General features: G+C 39.5%; 2 protein-coding genes across 10 annotated transcripts in view; both read right to left on the bottom strand.

The window, feature by feature from the left end:
• Positions 1-550: 550 nt before the first annotated feature.
• On the bottom strand, positions 551-2921 carry LOC116322607 (enkurin-like). The gene has a single exon (XM_039619204.1). The coding sequence runs from the start codon at positions 2658-2660 to the stop codon at positions 1599-1601; it is 1062 nt and encodes a 353-aa protein (XP_039475138.1). The 5' UTR covers positions 2661-2921; the 3' UTR covers positions 551-1598.
• Positions 2922-11469: 8548 nt separating this feature from the next.
• The window catches only part of adcy2a (adenylate cyclase 2a), a 57812-nt gene continuing 45112 nt past the window's right edge, over positions 11470-24169 (bottom strand). For 6 of the 9 annotated variants that reach the window (XM_039619199.1, XM_031751366.2, XM_039619196.1 and 3 more), the window contains 10 exons: positions 22229-22366; positions 21077-21190; positions 20794-20978; positions 18849-18933; positions 16678-16836; positions 15641-15787; positions 15360-15470; positions 15144-15258; positions 13687-13811; positions 11470-12698 (listed from right to left, as the gene is read on the bottom strand). In XM_039619199.1, coding sequence (XP_039475133.1) covers positions 12546-12698; positions 13687-13811; positions 15144-15258; positions 15360-15470; positions 15641-15787; positions 16678-16836; positions 18849-18933; positions 20794-20978; positions 21077-21190; positions 22229-22366 — 1332 coding nt within the window. In that variant the 3' untranslated portion in view covers positions 11470-12545. The remainder of the gene's footprint in view (positions 12699-13686; positions 13812-15143; positions 15259-15359; positions 15471-15640; positions 15788-16677; positions 16837-18848; positions 18934-20793; positions 20979-21076; positions 21191-22228; positions 22367-24169) is intronic. The other 3 variants (XM_039619195.1, XM_039619197.1, XM_039619198.1) reach the window with 1 other exon arrangement.

Raw genomic sequence — 24169 nt, 5'->3', positions numbered from 1 at the left:
TCGAAGAATCCTGAAGGTAAATAAAGGCACTCTGTAGCACTGAAATACATAGAAATTTTAATTAAGTTTTTACAAAAAACAACTTGCATCATCAAAACATCAAAACACTTTTTTGGTAGTATTTTCTTTTCTTACAAAACCACCATATCATATGCGATCTAAAGCTACCCTGTACACAGGTCAGGTGTGGATTTCCCAAAAAAGTCTTAAATGTTTGTATCCAGTAGTTTTTTTTTTTTATTGAACCTGTTTTGTAAATCTTTGTGGCTCACCGGGGCCAGGTGCATAAAACTGCATTCTTTCTGTCAAAGAGACAGCTTTTTCCATCAGGCCATCAGACTGTTGAACACTTCATAGACACCTCACCGTCACTTAGCAGAACTTCAACATTATGCACTCCATACTGTACATAAATGCTACAGACACACACAAGCAAACACACACACACATGCATATGTATATATACATATTTAGTATACATATTCAGTAATGCACATACACTCTTATATTTGTACATATATTTATTCTTATAATTCTCAGATTTACCCATTCTTATATTTTGCTTGTTCTTATATTATTGTATTTTGCACACCTCTGTTGCTTGGGAGCTGCACACAAGACTTTCACTCGCATGTGCTGAACCAGTTTACCTGCACATGTGATGTGACAATAAAAGTGATTTGATTGAAATCGCACTACAGATGTAAATATACATTTTGCTTAGGCCAGGGGTTCTCAAACTGTGATACGCATACCACTAGTGGTACTTGGGCTCTCTTTGGTGGTATGCGGGAATTCTCCATTTTTTTTTTAAGTTTAAATAATATACCATGGTGAAGGTATGCAAAGACAACAGGAGAGTTCCCGAGGCTCTTCTGGGAGCTGGAGTCGACCAGAAAACGTTTCCCCGAGCATGAGTCCTCTATGAAGAGCAGCCTTTCCTTATCGCCAGCGGCCACGGCCACTACAGAGCGTTGGCAGGCTCGTTCCGCTGGGCCTTAAAACTGCAAAGGCAGCACGGCGCTGTCATGCTGATGGTAAAAACACAGGCCTTTACCACAGTGCCGCCGTGCCGCTTTGTTTTTTTTGACAAAACACAAAACTTTACATATAAAGAACTGCCTATTAACACCTATTAAAAAACGAAAGAATCCACAAAAGATTTTTTTTACTTTCTTTTATTTGTTCCACATTAATTATAAATGATTTTAAAAAGCATTAAAATGCATCAAATGTCTCCCATGCTGTCTTTTCTGCTGTAATTTTTTTTTCTTAAACATAAATTGGCCTGTGGAAAAAATGTAGTAAGAAACACTACATTTTTTCAGTAGGCCGATTTATGTTTAAGAAAACCCCAACAATCAAATTGATCCCCTCTGAGCAAGCACTGGGCGACGGTGGGAAGGAAAAACTCCTTTGTCTTAAAAAAAGGAGAAACCTTCGACAGAACCAGGCTCAGATGGGGCGGCTTCTGTCAAGACCGGTTGGGGGTGAGGTGGTTAAAAAACTACTCTAAAGGTACAGCACTACAGCTTTTTCATGTAAACGTGTGGAAGGGTGGGTGTTACATTTGCTTTGTTTGGAGGTGTTACAGGTGGTCAGGGTGTATATTCAGCATTCTTATGAATGATCGGTGGAAGGACAGGACTAGGTCGTGGGATTATAACTGGTTGGGTGGGAATAGGTTGCTTTCCGCTTCTCGATATGGGTGGGACACAAATCATACGAAAAGGTCTGATAGTTGGCTTTTTCGTTGATTGTGATACTGGAGGAGCGGGTGTCAGATGTGGCTTTTTCTGTTCAATGGGTGGTAGCAGAGTCCGCTGAAACGGTTGTTGGATCATACAAAAAGGTCTGGTAGTTGGCTTTTTCGTTGATTTTGATACTGGAGGAGCGGGTGTCAGATGTGGCTTTTTCTGTTCAATGGGTGGTAGCAGAGTCCGCTGAAACGGTTGTTGGATTTTCTGCTCTTGCTCGGATGTAGCTTCCCTGCCTACGTAGATGTCATTATCTGCCTCAAACAGGGCAATGTCTTTTTCAAGCTGACTCAGTGACTCTTCGAGAAACTTTTTGTAGTTGAATTTAGTGTACTGTAATGGGGAGATGACTAAAGGGAGGGATTGATACTCGAAGTTTAACTCCTTAAATGCCCTCTTTAGGTCCTGGAGAATCTTTTGTCTCTCGTGTTCTGGCAGTGGGTTAATAGTATTTTCTTCTCTTTGTTTTTTTACCCAGGCCTCCTGGTCAGCCCTTTCTTTCTCTGCATTTCTTCTTTGCAGGTACTCTGGTACGTTTCCGTAATCTTCTTTCTTTAAATAAAAGGGCACAAGTCCTGATTTCTCAAGGAGCTGCTTGTCCCCTTTGCGTGTGTCCACACAGGCAGGTTGTGGCATGACTTTCTTTATGCCTGTGTTTTCTGTTTTTTTCCTGCATGTGTGTTCAGGTTTTTCGCCTTCCGGCCTCTGTGGGCACATTTCAGGATGAGATGGGGCCTTAGGTGTTCCTGGCCCCATGGTCCTGTGTTTGTGCTTATTTTGTTTATTTTCTAATACAACTGCCTCCCTATATTTAGATATATATCTTTTTTGTTTGGGTGGAGGATTACTCTCCTTTGGGAGAAGGTTATAAGCACTTTCTTCTGAAAACATAGATTCGGACATGTTAAATAACTTGCAGGGGAATTGCACAATTGTGTGCCGATGCACCCCTATTTAAGGGTTTTTATGGCCTTTCATGTGACATCTGCCTTTGATCTGTCATTTAACTTGCACGTGACATCACGGTAGCCTGTCTTGATCTGTCATTTAAGCCCCACCCCCTTGTTACTGTTGCTATGGTAACTATTATATTATGAATGCTGGTAGCTAGCATTCCCCCCCCACACACAAAGACATACACTTTTTGCCCAGGTTCCAGCTGCAGTCACCAAGACATGTAAATATATTTATTAACCAGCACTTTTAATTTGTTTGCTTTTCCAAGTTGTTAAAAGTTCCTTATCAGACACATTGTTACATCCATTTTATCTGTGATGACATTCGCAGGTAAAATCATCTGTGGTGTCTTTGAGGGAAAAATGATGGGACAGAGCCTTTCCACTCCTGATGATGCACCAGAACAAACAGCAGTGTGTGAGGAAGAAGAGCCAGCAGTCAGCTACAAGTTGGAGAGAATAGACAGGCTGTTCTGTCTTTGTGAAGGACTGATAGAAAAATTTCAGCCAATACACATTTGTTGACAAAAACACAAAGAAAGGATTTTAAACTTGTCAAGTTTCTTGTCGTCATTATCCATGTTCACATGCAGCAACGCAGAAAGCAGAGCTAACCATCACCACAGAGTAGTGACTCTTTTATGTGCTCACTGAATACATTTAGCTTGTGTTTGTGGGAAGCTTGGGGGTGATCTTTTCACTGCACTCGCTTTATAGTAGCTGGCCAACGGCCTTTACTAGAAACGGTAGTATGAATCCCCTCAGTGTCACACCCCACAGTCATTTTAAAGGGTGAAAAGAAGCAGCTGGTAACTCCACGTGTTCCAGTGGAGATGCTTGCTGTTTGCTCCTCCAACTTGGCCGACAGCGAGATTAGCAGTGACACAAACTGCAGTCCAGTGAAGTAGCTGTTTGAAAACCAGGGAAAAAAACAAACCAAAAAGCAGGTAGTAGTTGAACTGTTCCATATTGTATAGGATAGGTTTCCGCTAGCGCAGGGATGAAAAGATATTCCATGGGACACTTTCACAGTGCTTACTGTGAAAGTAAAGAGAATGCACCATGGACATTACCTGTCTGAATAGATTTGTCTCAAACGCTCAGCGATGCAAGCACGTGACCTCTGGCTCACTATCGCTGTTCCTCTTTCTCAGGGTCTCCCAGCCTATGACACTCCTGAGGTGTTTGGGCTGCACCCAAATGCAGACATAACCTTCCAGAGTAAACTGGCTAAGGACGTACTGGATACCATCCTCAGCATTCAGCCAAAAGACAGCTCATCAGGCGGAGGAGAAACCAGAGAAGCTGTAGTGTCCAGGCTGGCCGATGACATGCTGGAGAAACTGCCTCCTGACTACGTACCTTTTGAAGTAAGCCTCTGTGTATTTGCTGTGCAGAGTGAAGTGTGCAAAGCAACATGTGCAATATCACTCCACTCACCTTCTGCACTGTGTGCTCCTCGTGGCTGGTGCAGGCGGAGAGGTGGGATGTAGTGTTTCTGACAGCAGAGTGTAAAGAAGGCCAGAAATAGACAGGAGTGTGTGTGAATGCAGCTGGATCTTGTTTTATTTTGGTGGCTGTCTCTCCGCTGCTTTATTTTTATTTTTTTTTTGTCACTAAGAAAAAAAATGAGGTGAGAGTGTGACTTTTCTGAGGCGAGGTGCAAAGCTCATCATGGAAAACTGTCACCTCACAACACACCCTGCGAATACCGCTTTCACTGCTGCTTGCTTGACTGTCTCTTCACACAGCGCATAAAGGCCTCCAAAATAGAAAAAAAGATGTTTTTTAAAAGATGTTTTAAAATGAATACAGCCTGCATGTGGAGTAGAAAGGCCGTCAGAAATACAGAATATCTTCATTCCTATATTTGTTTCATTTTCAGTGAAGCAAACATGAATTCACCAATACTACCAACAGTAGTAGCTACAGACACATGAAAAATGCAGCGTAAAGCTCCACTTTAAATACAGTTTTCCAGAGTAGAAATATATTAAACTTCAGTGATCCCAGGTACATTTCCACATAATGAGATTGTGTGTTTTCAGACATCGCTGTTGATATATTCTTATCTTTTCTGCCTTAATAAAACCAGGTGAGAGAGCGTCTTCAGAAGATGGGTCCTTTCCAGCCGATGAACATCTTTCTGCGTCAGGAGGTCGATCGGATGCAGAGGATCATAGTTCTTGTCCGAAACACCTTGACAGACCTGAAGCTGGCTATTGATGGAACCATCATCATGAGTGAGAACCTGCGGGATGCCTTGGACTGCATGTACGATGCACGAATTCCTGCACGCTGGAAGAAGGTCAGTTGAGAGAATCACTGTGAGCTTATGTATTTTAAACTGAGATATGCATGCCTATACAGGTTACATTTGAGCGCCAAAGGGGTTATTTTTTTTGTCCAGTTTTTTCTAGTAACACCTGTGATGACAATAAGCTGTTACTGTTTTTACCTGTCAGCAAAAATGAGGCCTTTTGTATATGAAAGGTGATCATTTTATCTCTGGTGAAAGCTTCTAACAACTATTCAATACAGAGTACCAGATAGCCCAGAGGCACAAATTAATACCTCAGATCAGATTTTAGTGCTGTCAGCTTTGTTATTTAGTGTCCTTGAGGTTTAGTTGTAGCACACGGGATAATTTATGCTCTTACAAGGGACATTGTCATTATCAGACCAAACTCTCACTTGTTTGCTGTTTGTGTCGTGTTCGTGCTCCTTTTTTATTAATGTACTCATTGTTATAATTGTATACACAGCACACAAATCCATCTGGGTGATAAAGGAAAATGGAAAAAAGAAACTTTGTTCTGATGCCATACTAAAGCAAACAATAAAAATCTAGGACTTTTTAGGGTTTTTATTTTTAGAATTATTCAGCTGACAGTCAAGCTGCACTCACAAACACAGCATTGTTAGAATAATTCAGACTGGAATGGGATTCCTGGCTGCAACACCGATTTCTTTTACCTGCAGTTTTATCCTTTTTCTGAATCATTTGCCTCCAGTCTATTGTGTTCTGTGGTATTTATTTATTTATTTTCATTGTGTCAAGTCTCTTTTCACTTGCCACACCATGTTTTATAATCCATGTCTTATCTCCTCTTTTCTTCTCAGAGCCACCTGGATGACATGTTTCAGCGTTTCATTGTACTCTTTTGCTCATGTTATTGTTTGTCTGTCTCCTTGTTGTTTTCAGTCATCGTGGGCCTCCAGCACCCTGGGGTTCTGGTTCACGGAGCTGCTTGAGCGGAACCGTCAGTTCCAGGCCTGGATCTTTGAAGGGAGACCCAACTGCTTCTGGATGACAGGTTTCTTCAACCCGCAGGGCTTCCTGACAGCCATGAGACAGGTACGCACGGCATCAGGCTACCTACCATTTACCCACAGCAAGGGAAAAGACCAGATGGCACGCAGAGGGAAAAGCAGGCACACAGCCACATTTACACACGCGCACACACACACATACACAGGGACTGTAAGTAGTAGTAGGTAATTTTTACAATGCATGAAATTCATTTTGCATTCAGAGACTATGCTGAATTTGTCCTTAAATCCTACCCTTGTTATGAATTCTGCAGGCAGAAACATGGTCAATGGCAATTTTGTATGAATTTACTGGTCCTATTCTTGCTCCTCCTCACTCATGCACCCTTCCTCTCAGACCATTTCTATCTATTGATGCCATTCGTGTGCTCTGATCTGGCCAATACTGGTAGATTGGCAACAAGTGGGAATAGTTTTATGGGGAAACAACATCTGTGTTATAACTGTATTTTACTCCTGCCATCTGTGGTTCCAATTTTGCATCTCAAGTGCGTGACAGCAAATGTATGTTTAAAGTTTTCTGGGAAAATGAAAGCAGATGGGATCTTCAACTTGTAGAGAGTTTGAATGTTAAATCAATTATTTAGCAAATCCAGTGATTTATCAGTTCTGAAGGCTGTAATGTTCAATTCAATTGTATTTATATAGCTCCAAATCACAACAACAGTCACCTCAAGGTGCTTTATATATTGTAAGGTAAAAACCCTACAATATTATAGAGACAAAAAAACAAAATCAGATGACCCATCTTTGAGAAAGCAACTGGTGACAGTGGGAAGGAAAAACTCCCTTTTAAGAGGAAGAACCCTCCAGCAGAACCAGGCTCACGGAGGGGCGCCCATCTGCCTTGACTGAGGCAGATGGAAACAAGACAGGAGCAATACAACAAATATTTGAAGAGCTCATGTATATGAAGATAATTGAGTGCCGTTACATACGACTGGCTCAAGCTTGTATCATTGCTCTTGTAAGGTAAACATTCCTCCATGCTACTGAACCTTTATCTTGAGGGGTGTGTATACCCCTGTTGCATAAACACCGAACCATTTGAATGTAATAGTTTGCTGAACATATACTTTGATGGCTTAAATCAGTGTGTTTTTAACTGAATTTGGTGGTAAACAGGAGTCTTATTACATACAGTAACAGTGAAAATGAACTGAAACGTAGACCTGAGAGCTGCAGTATGCACTGAGGAAAAGATTCTACTTCCAAGTGAATATTTTAAAGAGCTCGGATCTTTCGCTATAAAGGAAATATTGAGGATGTAGATTTCTCTATTTTACTAAAAAGGGATTTGTTTGACTACTGATAGATGCCAAATATAGCCCTCAATCCTACCACTGAGCTTTTCAGGAGATGTACTTTTATCATCCCACAGGCATCACAAACTACCTACAGTGTTCTTTGGTTCTGTGTAATGTGCCTGAAGTTGCTAGCTTGTTTTATCTGAGATGTTTATGTGCCTGCCTTTGTCATTTGTTATCAGTCTCTGTCTCTCCCAAGTTTGCCCACTAAGGATTTCTTTTTTTAAACTTGAAAATGAAAATAAAATGACTGAGGCCATAAAATACTCACATTACACTTACTTTGTCATACTGGAGTTATTTTTTTCCTTTTGCAACATCATCTCACAAAACAACTCCTGTGATGGAGTGCACTTATCTTCCAGTAGTGTATTTTGGTGTTCCTATTGTTACAGACCTTTTATCAAAATTGATTTTCATGTGGGAAAACCATTTCAAAATGTCACTTCTGTCATTTATGTGCCATTCATATGTACTATGCAGGAGATCACTCGGGCGAACAAGGGCTGGGCCCTGGACCGCATGGTGCTGTGCGAGGTGACGAAGTGGATGAAGGATGACATCACCCAGCCGCCCACAGAGGAGTGTACGTCTCACGGTCTTTACCTGGAGGAGCTGGCTGGGACCGCCGCAACTGCAAACTTATTGACTCCAAACCCAAAGTCCTCTTTGAGATGATGCTGGTGATCAGGATGTATGCTGAGAATAATGGTGAGTTTTATTATTTAGGAATGGTGTGGAGGGAAAATAAAAAACAAATCTTTTGGTGGAGCAGCTTTATATCCTACCTGTTTTAAGAGTATCTTTCATCCTTTCCTTCTCAATGTTTGCATCCCACACAGTCACTCGTTGGATGTAACATTTAAATGTCAAGCAGAATAAGTGCTATTTATTTTGTCTGGGAATAGATTACCAGCAGTATGTGGCACAGTGTTTGTTCTGGATAAGGCCAAAGTATATTCAGACAGACAGAAGCAGACAGGTGTAAAAGACTACATGGGCCGGGTCCTCTAGGCTGTCCTAGCCTTCAGATTTGCGTCACCGCTGTGTCTGTGGAGTTTAATAAACTCGGCCGTCTGCTCCTTGCTATCTAAAATATAACAGGACACTGGCGTAAATTATCGACCGTCTCACACTTCTGTTTGACGTTTATTCAGCTGTGTGAAAATCCGGAGAACCCACCCGATGGATTAATAAAGTTTTAATTAATCTAATAACTTTGATCTCAGCCAAACCGGTTTACTCCGGAACTCCACCGAAAATAGGCAAACAATTACATTTTTAAGTTATCCAAGTGACTTATATATCATATTTAACCTGAGTAGCGAAAGAGCGGGGTCTGAAAACGATAAAGCGGGAGTCCGCTGCTCCGGCTGGAGTGACCATTGAATGACTATGCGGGTGGGTAACAGACATCTCCAGCGTCGGCGCACTTTTTGCAAATATGCGATGTCTTGATAAACCAAGCAGATATTTGAAGTTTACACAGCTACTTTCTCGCCTGAAAATATGTTAAAAGTTTATTTTGTGACCCAGAAAGATTAATAAGACTAATTTTAAAACTTAGTAGCGGCCGCCATTGTTGGCAGCTGAAATTGGCTGGGCCGCGCTATGAATTCTGGGATATGGTGGGACGAAGGACACACCGACCCATCCTTCAAATTCGGGAAATGAAGGACGCATTTGTCGGCCGCATTTGAAGGAGTCGACAATTGGGACAGCCTTCGTCGCCTGGCTGTGACGTAATCGGCCTTCAAATGCGGCCTCCGGAGGATGCAGCCGACGTTTTGGGAGCCACACAGCTACAGTTTCTTTTCTGTGTTGCAGGTGTAAAAGACTCCCGCCTCTATTCCTGTCCAATCTACAAGAAGCCCACCAGGACAGGCGTAAACTACATCGCAGCTGTAGACCTGAAAACCTCCTTCCTCCAGAATACTGGATCCTGCGTGAGTGGCGCTCCTCTGTGACGATCAAATGACTGTTTCATAATGAACACTGACACATACAGCCATTATTCATTTTCCCTCAGTTATAGGGATAGTTAAGTGTGCAGGATTAAAAAGCTGTTATCAAGGTTAAGTCTATTTTTAGCATCATTTCTGCATGAGTGAAATATGCAGCTCCATAGTCACTTTGTGTTTGTTCCTTTACTAACAATTTTTTACAGTCAGTGTCAGGAATTGTGGATAGATACTGGGTTTTTCTGTGCAGTCAGGCCAAGGTCAGACCCAGAATTAGCACGTTCAGAAACATCATGTCAGTGTTTTTTTGCTCGAGGTCAACAGAAGCATAGACGTCTGTACTGTGGCTGCTAAAAGTCCTGTGTAAATGTTCTAATACTCTGGTATGAAGCTCCCTGTCTCTTCAGGTTTCCTCTTTTCATTCAGACTATTTGGACCAAAATGATCTAATCACCATCGTATACGTTACTGCATCTGTTTGTTTTTGGAAATAATTTCCTAAAGTCCAGATATATCGTAGCCATCCGCATGCTCACCCAGCATCAAGTCTGTACAGTGTTCTAAAGGTAAACCAAAGACATTTATTCTGGTTATGATGCATGTATTATAGTGATGTCGTCAGCTCCTTTGGTTACTCACACAGGCCAGTTTAATTTGCCGAATAATATCAGTTCAGCACGCACTGTAGGGCTTTTCATTATTGCAAATCCTGACATGTTAATAAACTGAGCTTGTCATATTCGAAGAATCCTGAAGGTAAATAAAGGCACTCTGTAGCACTGAAATACATAGAAATTTTAATTAAGTTTTTACAAAAAACAACTTGCATCATCAAAACATCAAAACACTTTTTTGGTAGTATTTTCTTTTCTTACAAAACCACCATATCATATGCGATCTAAAGCTACCCTGTACACAGGTCAGGTGTGGATTTCCCAAAAAAGTCTTAAATGTTTGTATCCAGTAGTTTTTTTTTTTATTGAACCTGTTTTGTAAATCTTTGTGGCTCACCGGGGCCAGGTGCATAAAACTGTGTGTACCCACAAATAGATAAAAGTCTGCATTCTTTCTGTCAGGTTTTTAATATAAAGTGCATGCCATTTATAAATCTCAGTCACTGTGGAATTAGGCTTACATGCAGTGATTGGCCATCAAAAATAGATAAAACATTTCATAGCACAGTTTGTAGAGTGACCAGATGTGTCATGTTATGTGTGTCTGGATGCCATTTTTAACCTTTGTCCCGCCTTCCCACATTCAAATCAGCTTTTATTTACAAAAAAGAGAGATGAGAGATGAGTTTACCACAGTTTACCACTTTAACATTGAAAGAATTTACTTTTGTGTAGGACCTTAGTGAAGCTTCAATGTATGCTGTTCATTTGAACTTAGGCTGGGTAAACTGTATTTAAATGACAATCCCTCACATGAATTCAGTTTAGGCTTACAGTGCCAAATCACAACAACAAGGTGCTTTCTTCTGTAACATAAAGACCTTACAGTTAATACAGTCTGGATGAATGATGACAAAATTATAACCTTCATAATGTGTGTGTTTGTCAGTTTTTTGGTCATTCTAACGCACACTGAATCAGACTACATATTTGACTGCTGAAAATAACATTACAAAGTCACTGTTGAGGTTAAATCATCCAAGGAAACTTGGAAGAAAAAGACAGATGATTTTACAGTAAGGTTTGTCATTTATCTTTTCATTTTAATCTCTTATTTATTCCACTTGTGGCTCTAAAAAAAAAAAAAACAAAAAAAAAAACCCACCTATGTACACCTGTTTTTAAGTGTGCAAAGGGTGCCCATTGTTATGACACATCCTGTTATAAATTGCATGAAAGCAGTGTGTTTGTACACATCTCAAGTCATTTATGCAACTGGCCCCAGATTTTCCATTTTCAGCAAGCACTGACAAATCTGATCAATGTCCTAATCACTTCAGTCAATGCAGCCAAGGAGAAACTGGAAAGACTGTTTTGGAAAACACCGCCCTGCATGAATATCAGAATATATTCATAGATTTTACTTTTCATTTGTTTTTCCTATTATAGTCCTAGACTGTTTGTAAAATACATCTAAGACTTGGTGCTTCTAACAAGGTCGATGGACTTATGTACACATGGTACACCTTGTTTTCTGGCTGTTTTTTTTTTTCTTAACAAGACACATTTTACCTTTGCAACAGTGGCTGTGACATTTTCACTTGTATTAGTTTGACCTTTGCTTTCATTTTAATATCAGATTTTTCATCTCTGGCCTTTTGTGTTACCCTAAAACTTTGCTTGAGTTGGGGAAGCAGTTAAAAGTTACTGGTGAATTCATAACCTCTGTTGTCTTTGGGGCGCCAAAGTTTTTATAAGACTCTGCTGAAAATTGTTGCCATGAAGTTATTCTTCTGCATTCATATGGTGCTGAAATTACACAAACAATGAGTTCCCAAATGGGAGAACGGACATAAATCCCCGTCAAGTGAGAACAGCAGCTCAACAAATCCGGCCAAAACTGTGATGTAAGACCTGCTGAGTTGTTGGCGTCTGTACACAAAAAATGGTAGAACAATGAAAATGTTTGGTGCCAAGAGTTGGTAAATGGTGCATATTTGTTGCTCCTTAATAATTAGCAATATGGTACTGGATTGTAACCATTAATTGCTGTCCAGATAGCAAGCTGAATGTTGATTAACATGTCCGGTAAAGCAATTAAAGCAGATAAAAGTACAAAGACAAGAAAATGTCTTCCTAACTCTGGAAACGCTGCCATCCTAGGGGCATGCAGCGTCAAAAGTTATTTGGCACCCAAACTGTATCCTGTAGGGTGAGATTGGTTTTGATGCACCTTGCTGATAAGGGGTTTCTATGATAAAGTGACTACCACAAGCCTCCCAGAACTGAGGCAGAATATTAATTCAGATCATTGGAGATTTTCACTCTCATTGAACTCGTACATTATTACATCAGACTGACTTGTGCAACTGTTTTTTTCCAGCTCCCACATTCACATTACAGTATATTTTTAGGTGTTACTGCCTATCTCCTGTACATGCTACACTTACAGTTACATAAGTGACAAAATGTATACTACAGCTGTGGCATAGGTAATTTGTAATGCAACAGTAAAGAGATCAGGTCCCTTTATGCCCCACACTTTATAAAAGCAGCACTGAGAAATTCAAACCTCTTCAATCTGAAACTAAAGTCTTCATGCCTGTGTAAATCAGGCTCAGGGCATTACATTCCCCTGTGACAGTGACCGAGTCATCTCCGTGTGCACAAAGAAGGTCCTAAGCTCTCCTTTGCCCTTGACATTGATGATGCCTCTACAAGAGCACATGTACCCCAGGGTTAGAAGGATGTCACTCGTCTCCTCCGTCACCTGCAGGGAGAACCAGATGGGTGATGTCCATTTTGCTCATCTTACATGACTGAATTAAATTCCTACAGGCAAAAATACTCAGCTGTCCACGGGAAAATTCTCCTGACCATTAAATCATCAGTAAACTGTTCTTCTTCGATGCAGTGCTTCATTAAAATCCACTGACAGCAGGATTTGGGTTGGATACCTCTTGTTTAAAGTCTACCACTTGCGTTCATTTTTAGCCCTAATAGCAAAATGTGTGAGTCAAGCAGAGTTGCCAACACTGGTGCATATTTAGATCCAGTCGTTAATAGATGAAGAAAACAAAAACATAAAAATTCAATGTGTAAGTTAAAGCAAGAAAGTACTCTGTCTCCCAAAGCACAAAGATGAAATACTGTGTGAACAACAAGCAAACAACATCGAAAGCCTGTGAATTTTACCATGAGTAAAAGTGACATTCTGGTAGGCAATATCAATGCTACTTTAAAAGAAATTGTCTTATTTCTGCCTTCTGTCTGTCTTAAAATATCAACCGGCAATCATGGAATGCAATTGCGAGCCCTGTAGTTGTGCTGCACTGCACAGCAGATGGCTCTATCAAATGTGTACAGGCCGCGAAATGTAATACAGCCCTCTGAAGACTGAATGATTGCCACAGCCACATGCCATGCAGCAGGTGAAAAACCATTCTGTCTTATCAGCGCTCAGACATGACAGAAAATAGGATTTGACGATGCCATGTGATGTCAAGATGATGAGATGTCCTTGCTGTAATAAATGGCACATAAGAAAGAAGAGTTTTATCTTTTTAAGCATCCGTATTGCCATTTAAATGTCTGCAGTATGAAGGAGGAGGTCTGCTGGTCCTTTGAAAGAAACCATCAGAGTAAAATACCAGCTGATGTTTGACAGCTGTCTTAACATTTAGTATTGCAGTGAATAGGCAGGGGAGTGGGTTTTTTTATTTATGTTTTTAAACTCAAATGTTCCCCAAATCATTTACCTGTATTTTCCCCAGGACTCCGGTGCTGTCCATTCTGCTGGCTACATTCACAGTGTTTCCCCAGATATCATACTGGGGTTTCTGGGCCCCAATGACTCCAGCTATCACTGGACCATGGTTAATACCTGACAAAGGAAACATTTTAGTAAACCTTTCACAGCTGATCCTTAAGACAGTGTCCCTATTGCTGCCATTCAGGGGCGTAATTTCCAGGGGTTAGGGGTTATGACCCCCAATAATAATCAGACCCAGCCAATATAACCCCCCCAATAAAACTATGAATTATCTTGCATAAATAGGATGTTGATTTTCTTTACTCATTTCAGGTTTTACCAGCAAAATAGTTGCATGTTTAATCATCTGGGAATTTACCCAGAGATCTTGACCCCCCCCCCCCAATTAACTTATTATTTTATAGTTACAAATATAAACTGCTTTTTTAGATTTCCTACTTGTTGAAAATGTATCAAAATAAAATGTTGATACCACTGATTAATTATTGAGTGCTGCTCAAAGCCGACTTGAGCAGGAACCCTACTGCTTTGACAGCGAACAAAGCTTTTCACAAGATTTCATCAGAACATGAAACGGAGGGGGAGCTAAATGCAGCTCAACTCTTAATCCCCAGCAGTCTGGAGGTTGTTCACAGCACTGAGATGACACTGGGCCTCTCTTTGACTGAGCTTCTGACTCAGTCTCCAGATTGTTGGAAATTGCAATCTGCTCAAGTGTGCAGGAGGCGCATACAGTCTCACAGCCACTGGTTCTGTCCAGTCCCAGTGGGTGAGGGTGTGTACGGCTCTCTGATGGAGCATTTTCAGCCCCATCTGGAAGCAGCAGGGATGTACAGTTACTCACACGTACACTGCTGAGTTAATGGTGCATCTCATGCTGAGATCTTAAGACACAGGTTGAAGGTATCGAACTCTGACTCTTATTGCACAGAGGGAGCTGGGGTATGCCTTCCTGCTGTTCTACCTCTAATTTTAGTCTTACTGCATAAATAAGCGTTATTTTCTTGTTTTTTTAAGACATCTGTGCATTTCTCTCACTTTCTGTCAAGATAATAAAATTACTCTACATCTTACTGGAACTCTACACAAAAAGGGGGATGCATAGAGGCTCCATGACAGTGCAATTTCGGATGTATTGCAGTCAAGCTGATTCCTGATTTGTACAAAACTCTAGAAGTGGGATTCCAGAAAATATAATAACGAGAAGAAGGCAACAAGGAATGAAACTCTGACCCCACTGCAGTGATAGTATTTTGTTACATTATGTCATTTACCTGAAATGAGCTGTGGAATTTATTTAATTAGTTCACACCACTCATTTTCAATTCTCATGTGAGGTCAGTACACTTAAATATGTGAAAGCTTACAGTGTAGTCCTGTATATATAAAAATATATTCTATTGTATACTTTGTATTTAATTTCAACTTCTCTGCATAACTCACCAACTCTGAGTTTGAAGTCATTGAACGAGTGTTTGTTGATAAGATCCAGTTTTCCCATCAAGGCAAATGCAAACTCTACCATGGTCCCTATGTGCATATACTGCCTGTCATGTTCCTGGGAAACATAAAAAAGCACAACTAGAAACACATTAGGTTCTCGCATAATGTGCATACGGCAGTCATACAAAAATGATGATGTCTTTGTAATGGGCCTACCTGTGATGTGTATTCAGGCCCTGGCGATGTGTTCAGCCCAGTAGCAGCCATATAAGTGCTGCCAATGGTCTTGATCTTTTCCACACCGCTGAACTTTGGTTTGGAAAGCAACTACACATGGAAATGCAAACACAGCTCAACCAAATAAAACCCAAATTTATAGCAGCACAGACAATAAAACCTAATTGTATGAATCTGTAAAAAGCAATACTCTTCACTGACTGAAGCAGTGCAATGGTATCACGGTTTCTGTGTGTTTTTGTGGCGATCTGGGTATTTACCTCATCAAAGTCAGCAATGATTTCGTTGAGGAGCCTGAGGCACTCTAATCCTTCTTTGTTGACGTCAGACTCAGTGTAGAACTCTTTAAAGTCTGGGATAGAGGCAAACATGACACACACCAGGTCGTAGGACTGGTGGTACAGATCCTGCATGACAAAGAGAAGCAGAAGACAGAGTGGAGTCGTTAGCTTGTGCAGGTGCAAAACAATGCTGTAAAATTTGTTATGAAACTAATTAATTACAGATGAAGAGATTTTGAAAGACAAATATGGGATCTGCACCGCATATTGGGGGTTTTCTGTGTTTTATTCAAACCTAAGAAAACTTCACAACAAGTAAAAATCAATCACTGGGCAGCACATGAAACATAATTGACAAATTAAAGGAGGCAAATCACCCAAACCACCATCCAAAAAAACAACAAACAGTTGCTTTAAATCCCATTAGAGCATCTTGTTCTTGGATCCTGTTCAAGAACAGAAATGAAGTCAACTGCTGACTCCTCATTCAGGATTTCTGCAGCAGATGCTGCTCTCCTGTTTAATCTTACATGACCTCCAGGATGCCACATTACCTAAACTCCCTCAGATCTAAAACTTCACTTTTCCCAGCTGACACTGTGAAAAGTACTCAGGGGATGTAACAGGATTTACAGCGATGAATGAGTCATGCGAGGCATCATACTAGCTAATTAATCACTGTCACACTACAAAACAAGTGTCAAGTTCATTTAAAGTTTGCACTTTCAAAATAAAAATCTGAGCTTTAGCCCTCGATATTTTAATAAACAACCAATGAATATTTCAGTTTAAATTAATCACACATGTGTGTCTTGATATCTTGAATTAAACATCCTTCTTTTGTGATCCATCGGCGAATGAACGCAAAAGAACTTTGCACATAAACAAGCACTTTGAAGTCCTCTCTGTAATTCTACAATCATTAGTCCTGTAGCTATTGTGAAAATAAAATCTGAATAATGTTACATTTACGTTAGTTATTATTATAAAAAACACCACACATTATAAATTCCTACCTCATTCTTCCAGTTACGGGCCAGGAAGTGCTCTGCGACATGCGCGGGCAGGACATTCTCCAGCAAAACGCGGTTGAGGTTCTCCATGGTTTCAATCTCCTCACACTCCTTCTTGAACTTGTTCTTCCAGAGAAAGTCTAACCTACAGTAATATTCATTCTGTTACAAGAGGACACAGAGGTAAAGAGACTGAAGGTATAGCTGTACAGCTTTCTTCCAAGAAGTCACAGAGAAAAACAGAAACAGCCACAAATATGGACACCAACAAGCATTAGGACATGAAGGACATGCAATGTAAAAAAATGCAAGAATTTAGGCACATTTACAAAAACCTCATAAAGTATGACTTTTGGTCAAGGCTGACAAGGCTCACCTAGTGATTTTTGCAGCTTTGCTTAAACGATGTAGTTACTTCATCAGCGTAATAACAAGGCTTTCTTCAGAACCCAATATCAGGAAGCACAAGTGGAATAAAATGCTCCAGGATCAGGGAGAATAAAAGGCTCTGATGGGATTGATTATTTTTTTTCCTTTTCTTCAGCACTCACACCTCAGGTAGTCTGTGATGGCAACTCTAGTCAATCCTGTTTAACTGTCATATGCAGTGAACTGATCTGATAAATAAAAATCACCAACCAAAGAAAAACGTGCTCGCAGGATGGGAATATTATGATCAAGCACTGCAGATGACCGGATTGGACAACACAAATATAACCATGTTTCAGCCGGCAACAAAAATAGAGGCAGCGATTTAAAAACTGTGTGTGTGCACAAATCAGAAAAGCGTGTAACACTTTAGATATTAATAAATAGAATTTATTATTTATGGTGTAGATATAGTTACACCTTATGGTAGAGACAACTACTTTTACATTTAACTCTCTCTGATTAACACATCCACCAACACTTTATCTATTTATTACACTCAATAATACAAAGAGCGCATATGTTCATTGTCCTGTGACGATCTTATGTCTGAACCTGAAAAGCACATTTAGATAAAGAAATGAAACAGTAATATTTCTTTGACCATGCCTACTCCCCCTGAGTGACAAAATCCCGAATGTGACACTATTCTAACCCATGCAAAGTAATACACTTTATTTATGATATACTGTGTACATGTATAAGAAAAAAAGAATCAGCATTTCTTACGCAAAATACTGGTGAAAGACAAACCACTCTTTAGACACTTTTAGCATCAAGGTCTGAGGGATCTTCCAGGATGGTGATAATATTTTCCAGAGAACTGAGTGGTCAATAGGAAGTAACGATGTAGCTGTTTATTTCTTATCTTAAACATAACCTGCTCCATAGCACTTTAAGTGTATAGGTTACTACCCTAACCAAAAAATCCTTCTTCATATAGTAGTTATTCATATAGTACAGGCCTTGGGCTGATTTGTACAAATATGATGCTTCAATTCTAGTACATAATTCGAACAATTCAGCAGAACCCCAAACAAGTCAGAGTAAAGAACATGTTACTCTCCAGCCTCTGGTTTCTCTCTCACTACTAAATCTCAAATTACATCTGAGTAACAGCAGACTTGCTGATGTAAATCTTTGTCCCTGAGTGACTGAGGGAGGTTACACTAAAGATGCCTCTCTTTCAGTGTGTCACAGCAGCCAAAAAGCTTAACCATTTCTACCAAGTTCACTGATTGATTTTCACTTAGAAGATAAATGAGAGCCACTGTTTTTTCTCACAAAGCTCTGAGATAATAAAGAGATACAGAGAGAGAGGCAGAACTAGCAGCATCAGAGCTACAAATTTGTCTGCATTTATAATCATCCAAAGCATCGCTGTTGTGACACATAAGGAATCTATGAGTCAGGTAAAACGTTAGTGGCTTTTAAATGTGTTAATCTATGAGAGACCACTAAGGGTCAAAGAATCTAAAGGAAGGAATGTAAAAGATAAGGCTAAAACTTAGCAATGCTCTCAACATGCTTCAACAGCCAAAAGACTAAGCTAGCAGCTGGTAAGATACAAATACAGTAAAAACAACTTTCCATCAACATCCAAAACCTGCAGCTAAAAAGAATGGAAAAAGTCCAATGATGGTGTAATAATGGCACACAGACGAAAACTACTTTTCTTTTAGCGATACACTGTGCAGCAGGAGACAGATGACAACGCCATTCAGACTATTACAGCTTAGACTTACCTGCCTGGCAAGCACAAGGAGAGTGATGAAGAAGATAAAGAGGGATATAGAGCCCATAGTCTTCAGGTCTTTGAGAACTCCTGGTCTTAAAGGGCAGGGGAAAAAATAGACAAATGTTTTTGTAAGATAAGAAAAAGATAAAGACAGAGATAAAGAGCAACATAAATAATAGAACAGCAAAAGAGGGCAAGAAAACTAAAAGTTATAGATGAGAAAGGGACTTTAAAAAAAATTGATTGCAGTCAGTAGAGATGTCTAGTAGAGCGTTTTATTCCAACCTGTCACTTAATTAAGACTGTCGCTTCTGCTTTGCTGTGACAAGAGCTTGTTTACTGGATGCATTTCGGAGGGGGGTTAGCCCTCCTGCAAGGGTGCATCGACTACAGACGTTTCTCGAGAAGGAAAAAAAAGGGTTCATGATCCTCAGAGATACAGCTCTGCAAAAACACTTGAATATAAAACTTCAGTCTTCCACTATCATAAAAAGCAAGGCTTTATCAACGTAGACTCCCACACAGCATATTGGATGAAAGCTGATGCTAAAAACATTTAAACTGTCAAAAGACTTACACAGACCTTCTGCATCATAATATATGGAAGCACATTTTTACTCTTAATCTTATCTGTGCTCGAGCTCAGCAAACAGCCGAGAAAACAGCACGCAAGTTCTGCATTTACCTGGCTGATTTGATCAGTTCTCTACACAGACATTAATTCACCACACTGGTCTTAACACAGATGGGTTAGTTTGAAGAAAAACTGGAGATGAAAAGTAGACACACTGCTGCTGTGATTCTTCTTCTATTGTTAATTAAAGGAATAACAGCTGTTAAGACTTTACCAACTAGAAAAATTATCAGAACTTTTCAGATTTATCAGTTTTACACTCTGGGACAGTAACGTCAATAACCAGACAGTAAAGTGCCGTCCTTGGTGGGAAATCAGACAATTTAGACTTTAGAAGTCATCTGCTGACATTTATTTGCTCACAAAGAAGAAGCTAATGATGCTTTAGACGTCAAAAAATTTTATGTTAGAAATTACATTCAAAAACCTGTCTTCCAGCTCTGAACAAATCCATATTTTCTACTGAAATTACAATTGATGTCATAATCTGTAAGGGTTAATTCAGTTATGCTCATCTATGGGGAAGATTTGTCTCTTCATGTCCCAACATCTCTATAGCCTCTCTTAGCAGCTCAGCTCAGCTGTGACTTGGGGAACAGAGCAAAAACTCCCTTTGCATGAGTTAAATAATAACAGCCATTTAATACTATGATGGCAAGTCTGAGTTTATCAAATACTGGGTGACGTCCTGAAAGATGGGAGCGCCTCTGATCCAATAATAGAAGGATGCCTTGTGATGTCTCAATTTAACATGAGTAGCCGTAGAAACAAGGAGAAACATTTTGGTGCCATTTATTCTACAAGAAGTAACAGTAACTCATAAATATAGCTTTTTAAAACATACTTCTCATACTACATCATGTTTAATTGATTCTTATATACTACCTATATATAGATACTTGTTCTTATAAAGTTTGGCACTTCCTATCATATCCTACCATCATAGCATGATTAGCATTTTCCTTTTCTTCCTGCATGGGTGGGTGCATCATGGCACATAGGGAAACTATTCAATGAAGCTTGGTCTCTGACTTTTTAAATATAGGTTTTTAACTCTAAAGCAGTTGTCTACTTCACTACTGAATTAGCAGTGCATTAACATTTTACTGCTATAAAATCTTACGGTAACCCATCCACCTCCTCTTTTATCTTAGCATGCCTTATAGCTGCAAAAAATTTTTTTTTCACCATTTCTCAATTTGCTCAGAACTTTCTCCTCTCTCCTCGGGCTACCATCACAGTCTCCTAACCCTCTTTGACTGTTTCCATCCATCTCATGCTCCCCCCGAAGTGTTCCTGTTTTTCACTTTAAGCCTACCTGTCAAGGCTTTCGGTCTCGTACAGAAATCTGCTGTATTCATCCAGCAGAGAGGCATGTGTTTGTAGGATAATGACATTGTAGACCACAACTGCTGTCAACATGATAATCATCTTCAGCTCGTAGTTTATCCTCAGGAACACTGAGCAGGAGATCAGGCCCAGGATGCAACTGTAAATTAAATACTATACAGAAGAAGGAGGAGGAGTAACTGTAAAGTTGTATAAAAAACTAAAGTTACAAGTTTTTGAATAAAGTGTGATGATGATGATGTTTGTCTTACAGGAAGGTAGAAATTGTTTTTCCCAGAGAGGGTGATTAGTTCCCCATTAGACAGTGTTTCGTTGGATGAATTGTAATTCGGAAGTGGAGGCAGCACGCTGTCTTCCAAAAAGAACTAGAAGAAAAACACAAAGTCAACAGAAATTCAGGACCACAGAAAACAATCCAGGGAATTGTCATGCAAATTATAAATACGCTTTCTCTGCCTGCCTCTTTGCACATCAGCATGGGACAAGATGAAGTAGTCTGCATTAGACTTGCAGGAGGAAAATAGAATCTTGTTAGATAAGAGGCCAATAGTGACAAGCATTCAACAATGTCGTTTAAAGTGAACCTGCAGGATAAAATGAGGATTGGCTGCCCCGCTGAGCAAAGCCAGGTTAATTTGGTTCATACGCCCTGAGCGACTGACCCAAGTCAGACGCAAAATACGATTAGAATCTCTGGAATCGATTTGTGTGAAGGTCTAAACCAGGGTCCTGACATTGTGTTTTATCACGCAGCTTCCTTTCAAGCCCCAGGCTTCCATCCCACCTTTGTCTGAGGCTTTATTTTTTGATGGGCTTCCTTGTCTACAAAAATAAACCTCAATCAGATAAATCAGAAAGTAAATATAGAAAATCAAAGCAACGATGTAAATGTTAAGTACAGCATTCAGTCATCTCTGCACGCAAATTGTGTTGGCACTTTTATGAAATGCGGGGTAAACAATCTTCTGGTCTGAGGAGCCAATTGATAGACTCACTGCAAAGAAACAATGCAAGATATTTGCTCTGTAGTTAAATATTTTTCAGGCTTAATTTACAAGCAAGAAAAAAAAGGAAAAGGGGAGGGGAAGGGCATATTAATGAATGCTACATATCAATATTTTCCACAGGCTCTAAACATGATGACTGACTTGCTTCTTGCTGCAGTAAATGAAGATATCATTTTTATATTATTCATTTGTATTCTGCAAGGTTGTTAAGAATATAATTTTAAAGAAGCCCATTTCTTTTTTGTGAGATAACATGCCCCATTTTACTTTCTAATTATGCTGCAGTTACAAATAGGAGATGTGTTATCAGAAGGACTGCTATATATATTCCTCGTAAAGCCTGAAAGGTGTGGTCCCACTCCCTCAGTGTAGTACCTGCACATAGAAAAAGCTTACCATGTTGAAGACTGCCATTATAAGTATTAGAGCTGTGGTTGTCATGGTGAGAGTGATGCGGGGCCATGGTTTGTTGGCAATAATAACTGATGACCTCAGCAACCACATCCAAGAAGTGGAGGTGCTTTTACTGCAGTGCTGCAGGAACACGTAGACACACAACACAAATGCAATAAGGTACGAAAGAGCTGAGATATAATGTCACAAATATGTCACGAGCAAAGGAAGCCAGAAAGATGGACAATCTTACATGTATGCATCTCAAGTGCTAAACAGCAAATTCATTGCTTTTGTTGACTAAAGATAATTAGTGTGACATAAACTAAGCTAAGCATGAGCTCAGACACAGAAGCAACACTTTCTGATTAACCTGTATTTCCTCAGCAGGGCAAAGGAAAAATTTCAAGAGCCATATAATGATGGAGAGGGTTCCACTTAAGTTCATAACAATTAATTTTAACATTTTAATTTCAACAGAAGTGAAATAACAGAGCTACCAAATTACAACTTTAATAAGTGACTTCATCATGAACAACACTGTTCAGAAATGATCAACAATAATAATTTTTATTAGTACTTACTTGTAATAGTACCTGTATTTCTTTTGTTATTATTATAATTAAATAAAGACAAAATGGGATATTAACTAGATTCAAACCCTGGTTCAAAAAGGAAATTAATATTATTTAGAGTCACTTTAGGGCAACAGAGACTGTGCAATCATGCACCTCATTTCTAATTTCTAACCCAGGCAGCACAACATAGCCACTTTATACTTAATGTTTACTGTTTATTATCAAAGATTTATTGAAATCTTTCTGTGCCAGGTCAGTTACAGACAGTTTGTTCCTTTGTGAAGCAATGAGAGCGAGAACCCAAATCGTTTACTTGATTATCTCAGAGCAAATATCGGAGCATCACTGGGGCTGAGTGGATGTGACATCTAAATAGCTCAGAGATGTAAATTGCAATATACTAAGGGTGACAGACTATTTTATACCACAGGGAATATTGGAAATGTAGAGCTAGTGAGGCAATCATTTTGGTCTGAAATCAAGGTATTTGTGGACCATTTTGTTAGAACAGCTATTTGGATGCCTAGACCTTAAATGTAAATGATGAATGAAGTACAATGAAAACATCTCAAGTTGATCAATGTAAGGGACGTGAGTGCTTACATAAGATTCAATTAGTCACTCTTAAATAACTTTGCTACTCAAAATAGGAAGACTCTGCGCCAAAGATTTCTTAAAGCGAAGAGATCTCCCTTTTTTGTATTGCTGTTGTTCAATATATAAATTTGAAATCGTATCATATTTAGTTTATCTAACTCACATGAGGTATTTGAAATTTGGTCTGAGAAAAGGAATCATGAAATTTAGGCTGAGTCTGTATTTTTACACAAGCATCTTCCTGAGATACTGCAAATTTCCCAATAAGCAGACATTTTCATGACACAACATGAAACAGAGCACGAACCAGCAGTGTCAAACAATTCTGATAAAAAGGCAACAGGATGTTTATAAAGTGTTTTTCTAGTTTTGTCTTTAAAGAGTTCAGCGACATCCACGGGGAGCCGAGGTCAGAACCAGCAGCTGATGCACACTTACTAAGAATTAAAGCCATCAAAGAATGAGTGAGGTTGTGTAAACCAATGAGTGGCGTATAAAATTTTATAGTACCTTCAGTTTTTTATGTCATTTCATTACATGTCATATTGAAATGCCTGTGAAAACACGAGTATTTATGTGAGTTAAACAGACCAGCGTAATACTGACTTTAATAAATATCTGCAGCCTCACACAGAAGACCAAGTAAACCTATTAACACAGATCAGGATCTGCTGGTAAATACAGTAATGATTTGTTTTGTTTTGTTTTTTTCTACACATTGTACAGGTCAGCTGTACAGTTTTGATACAGTGGAAAAGTTTGTGATAAT

The sequence above is a fragment of the Oreochromis aureus genome, linkage group 11 (genome assembly GCF_013358895.1).
Source record: "Oreochromis aureus strain Israel breed Guangdong linkage group 11, ZZ_aureus, whole genome shotgun sequence".
Taxonomy (NCBI): domain Eukaryota; kingdom Metazoa; phylum Chordata; class Actinopteri; order Cichliformes; family Cichlidae; genus Oreochromis; species Oreochromis aureus.
Note: the sequence above shows the minus strand (reverse complement) of the source record. Positions and strands in the feature narration are given on the sequence as shown.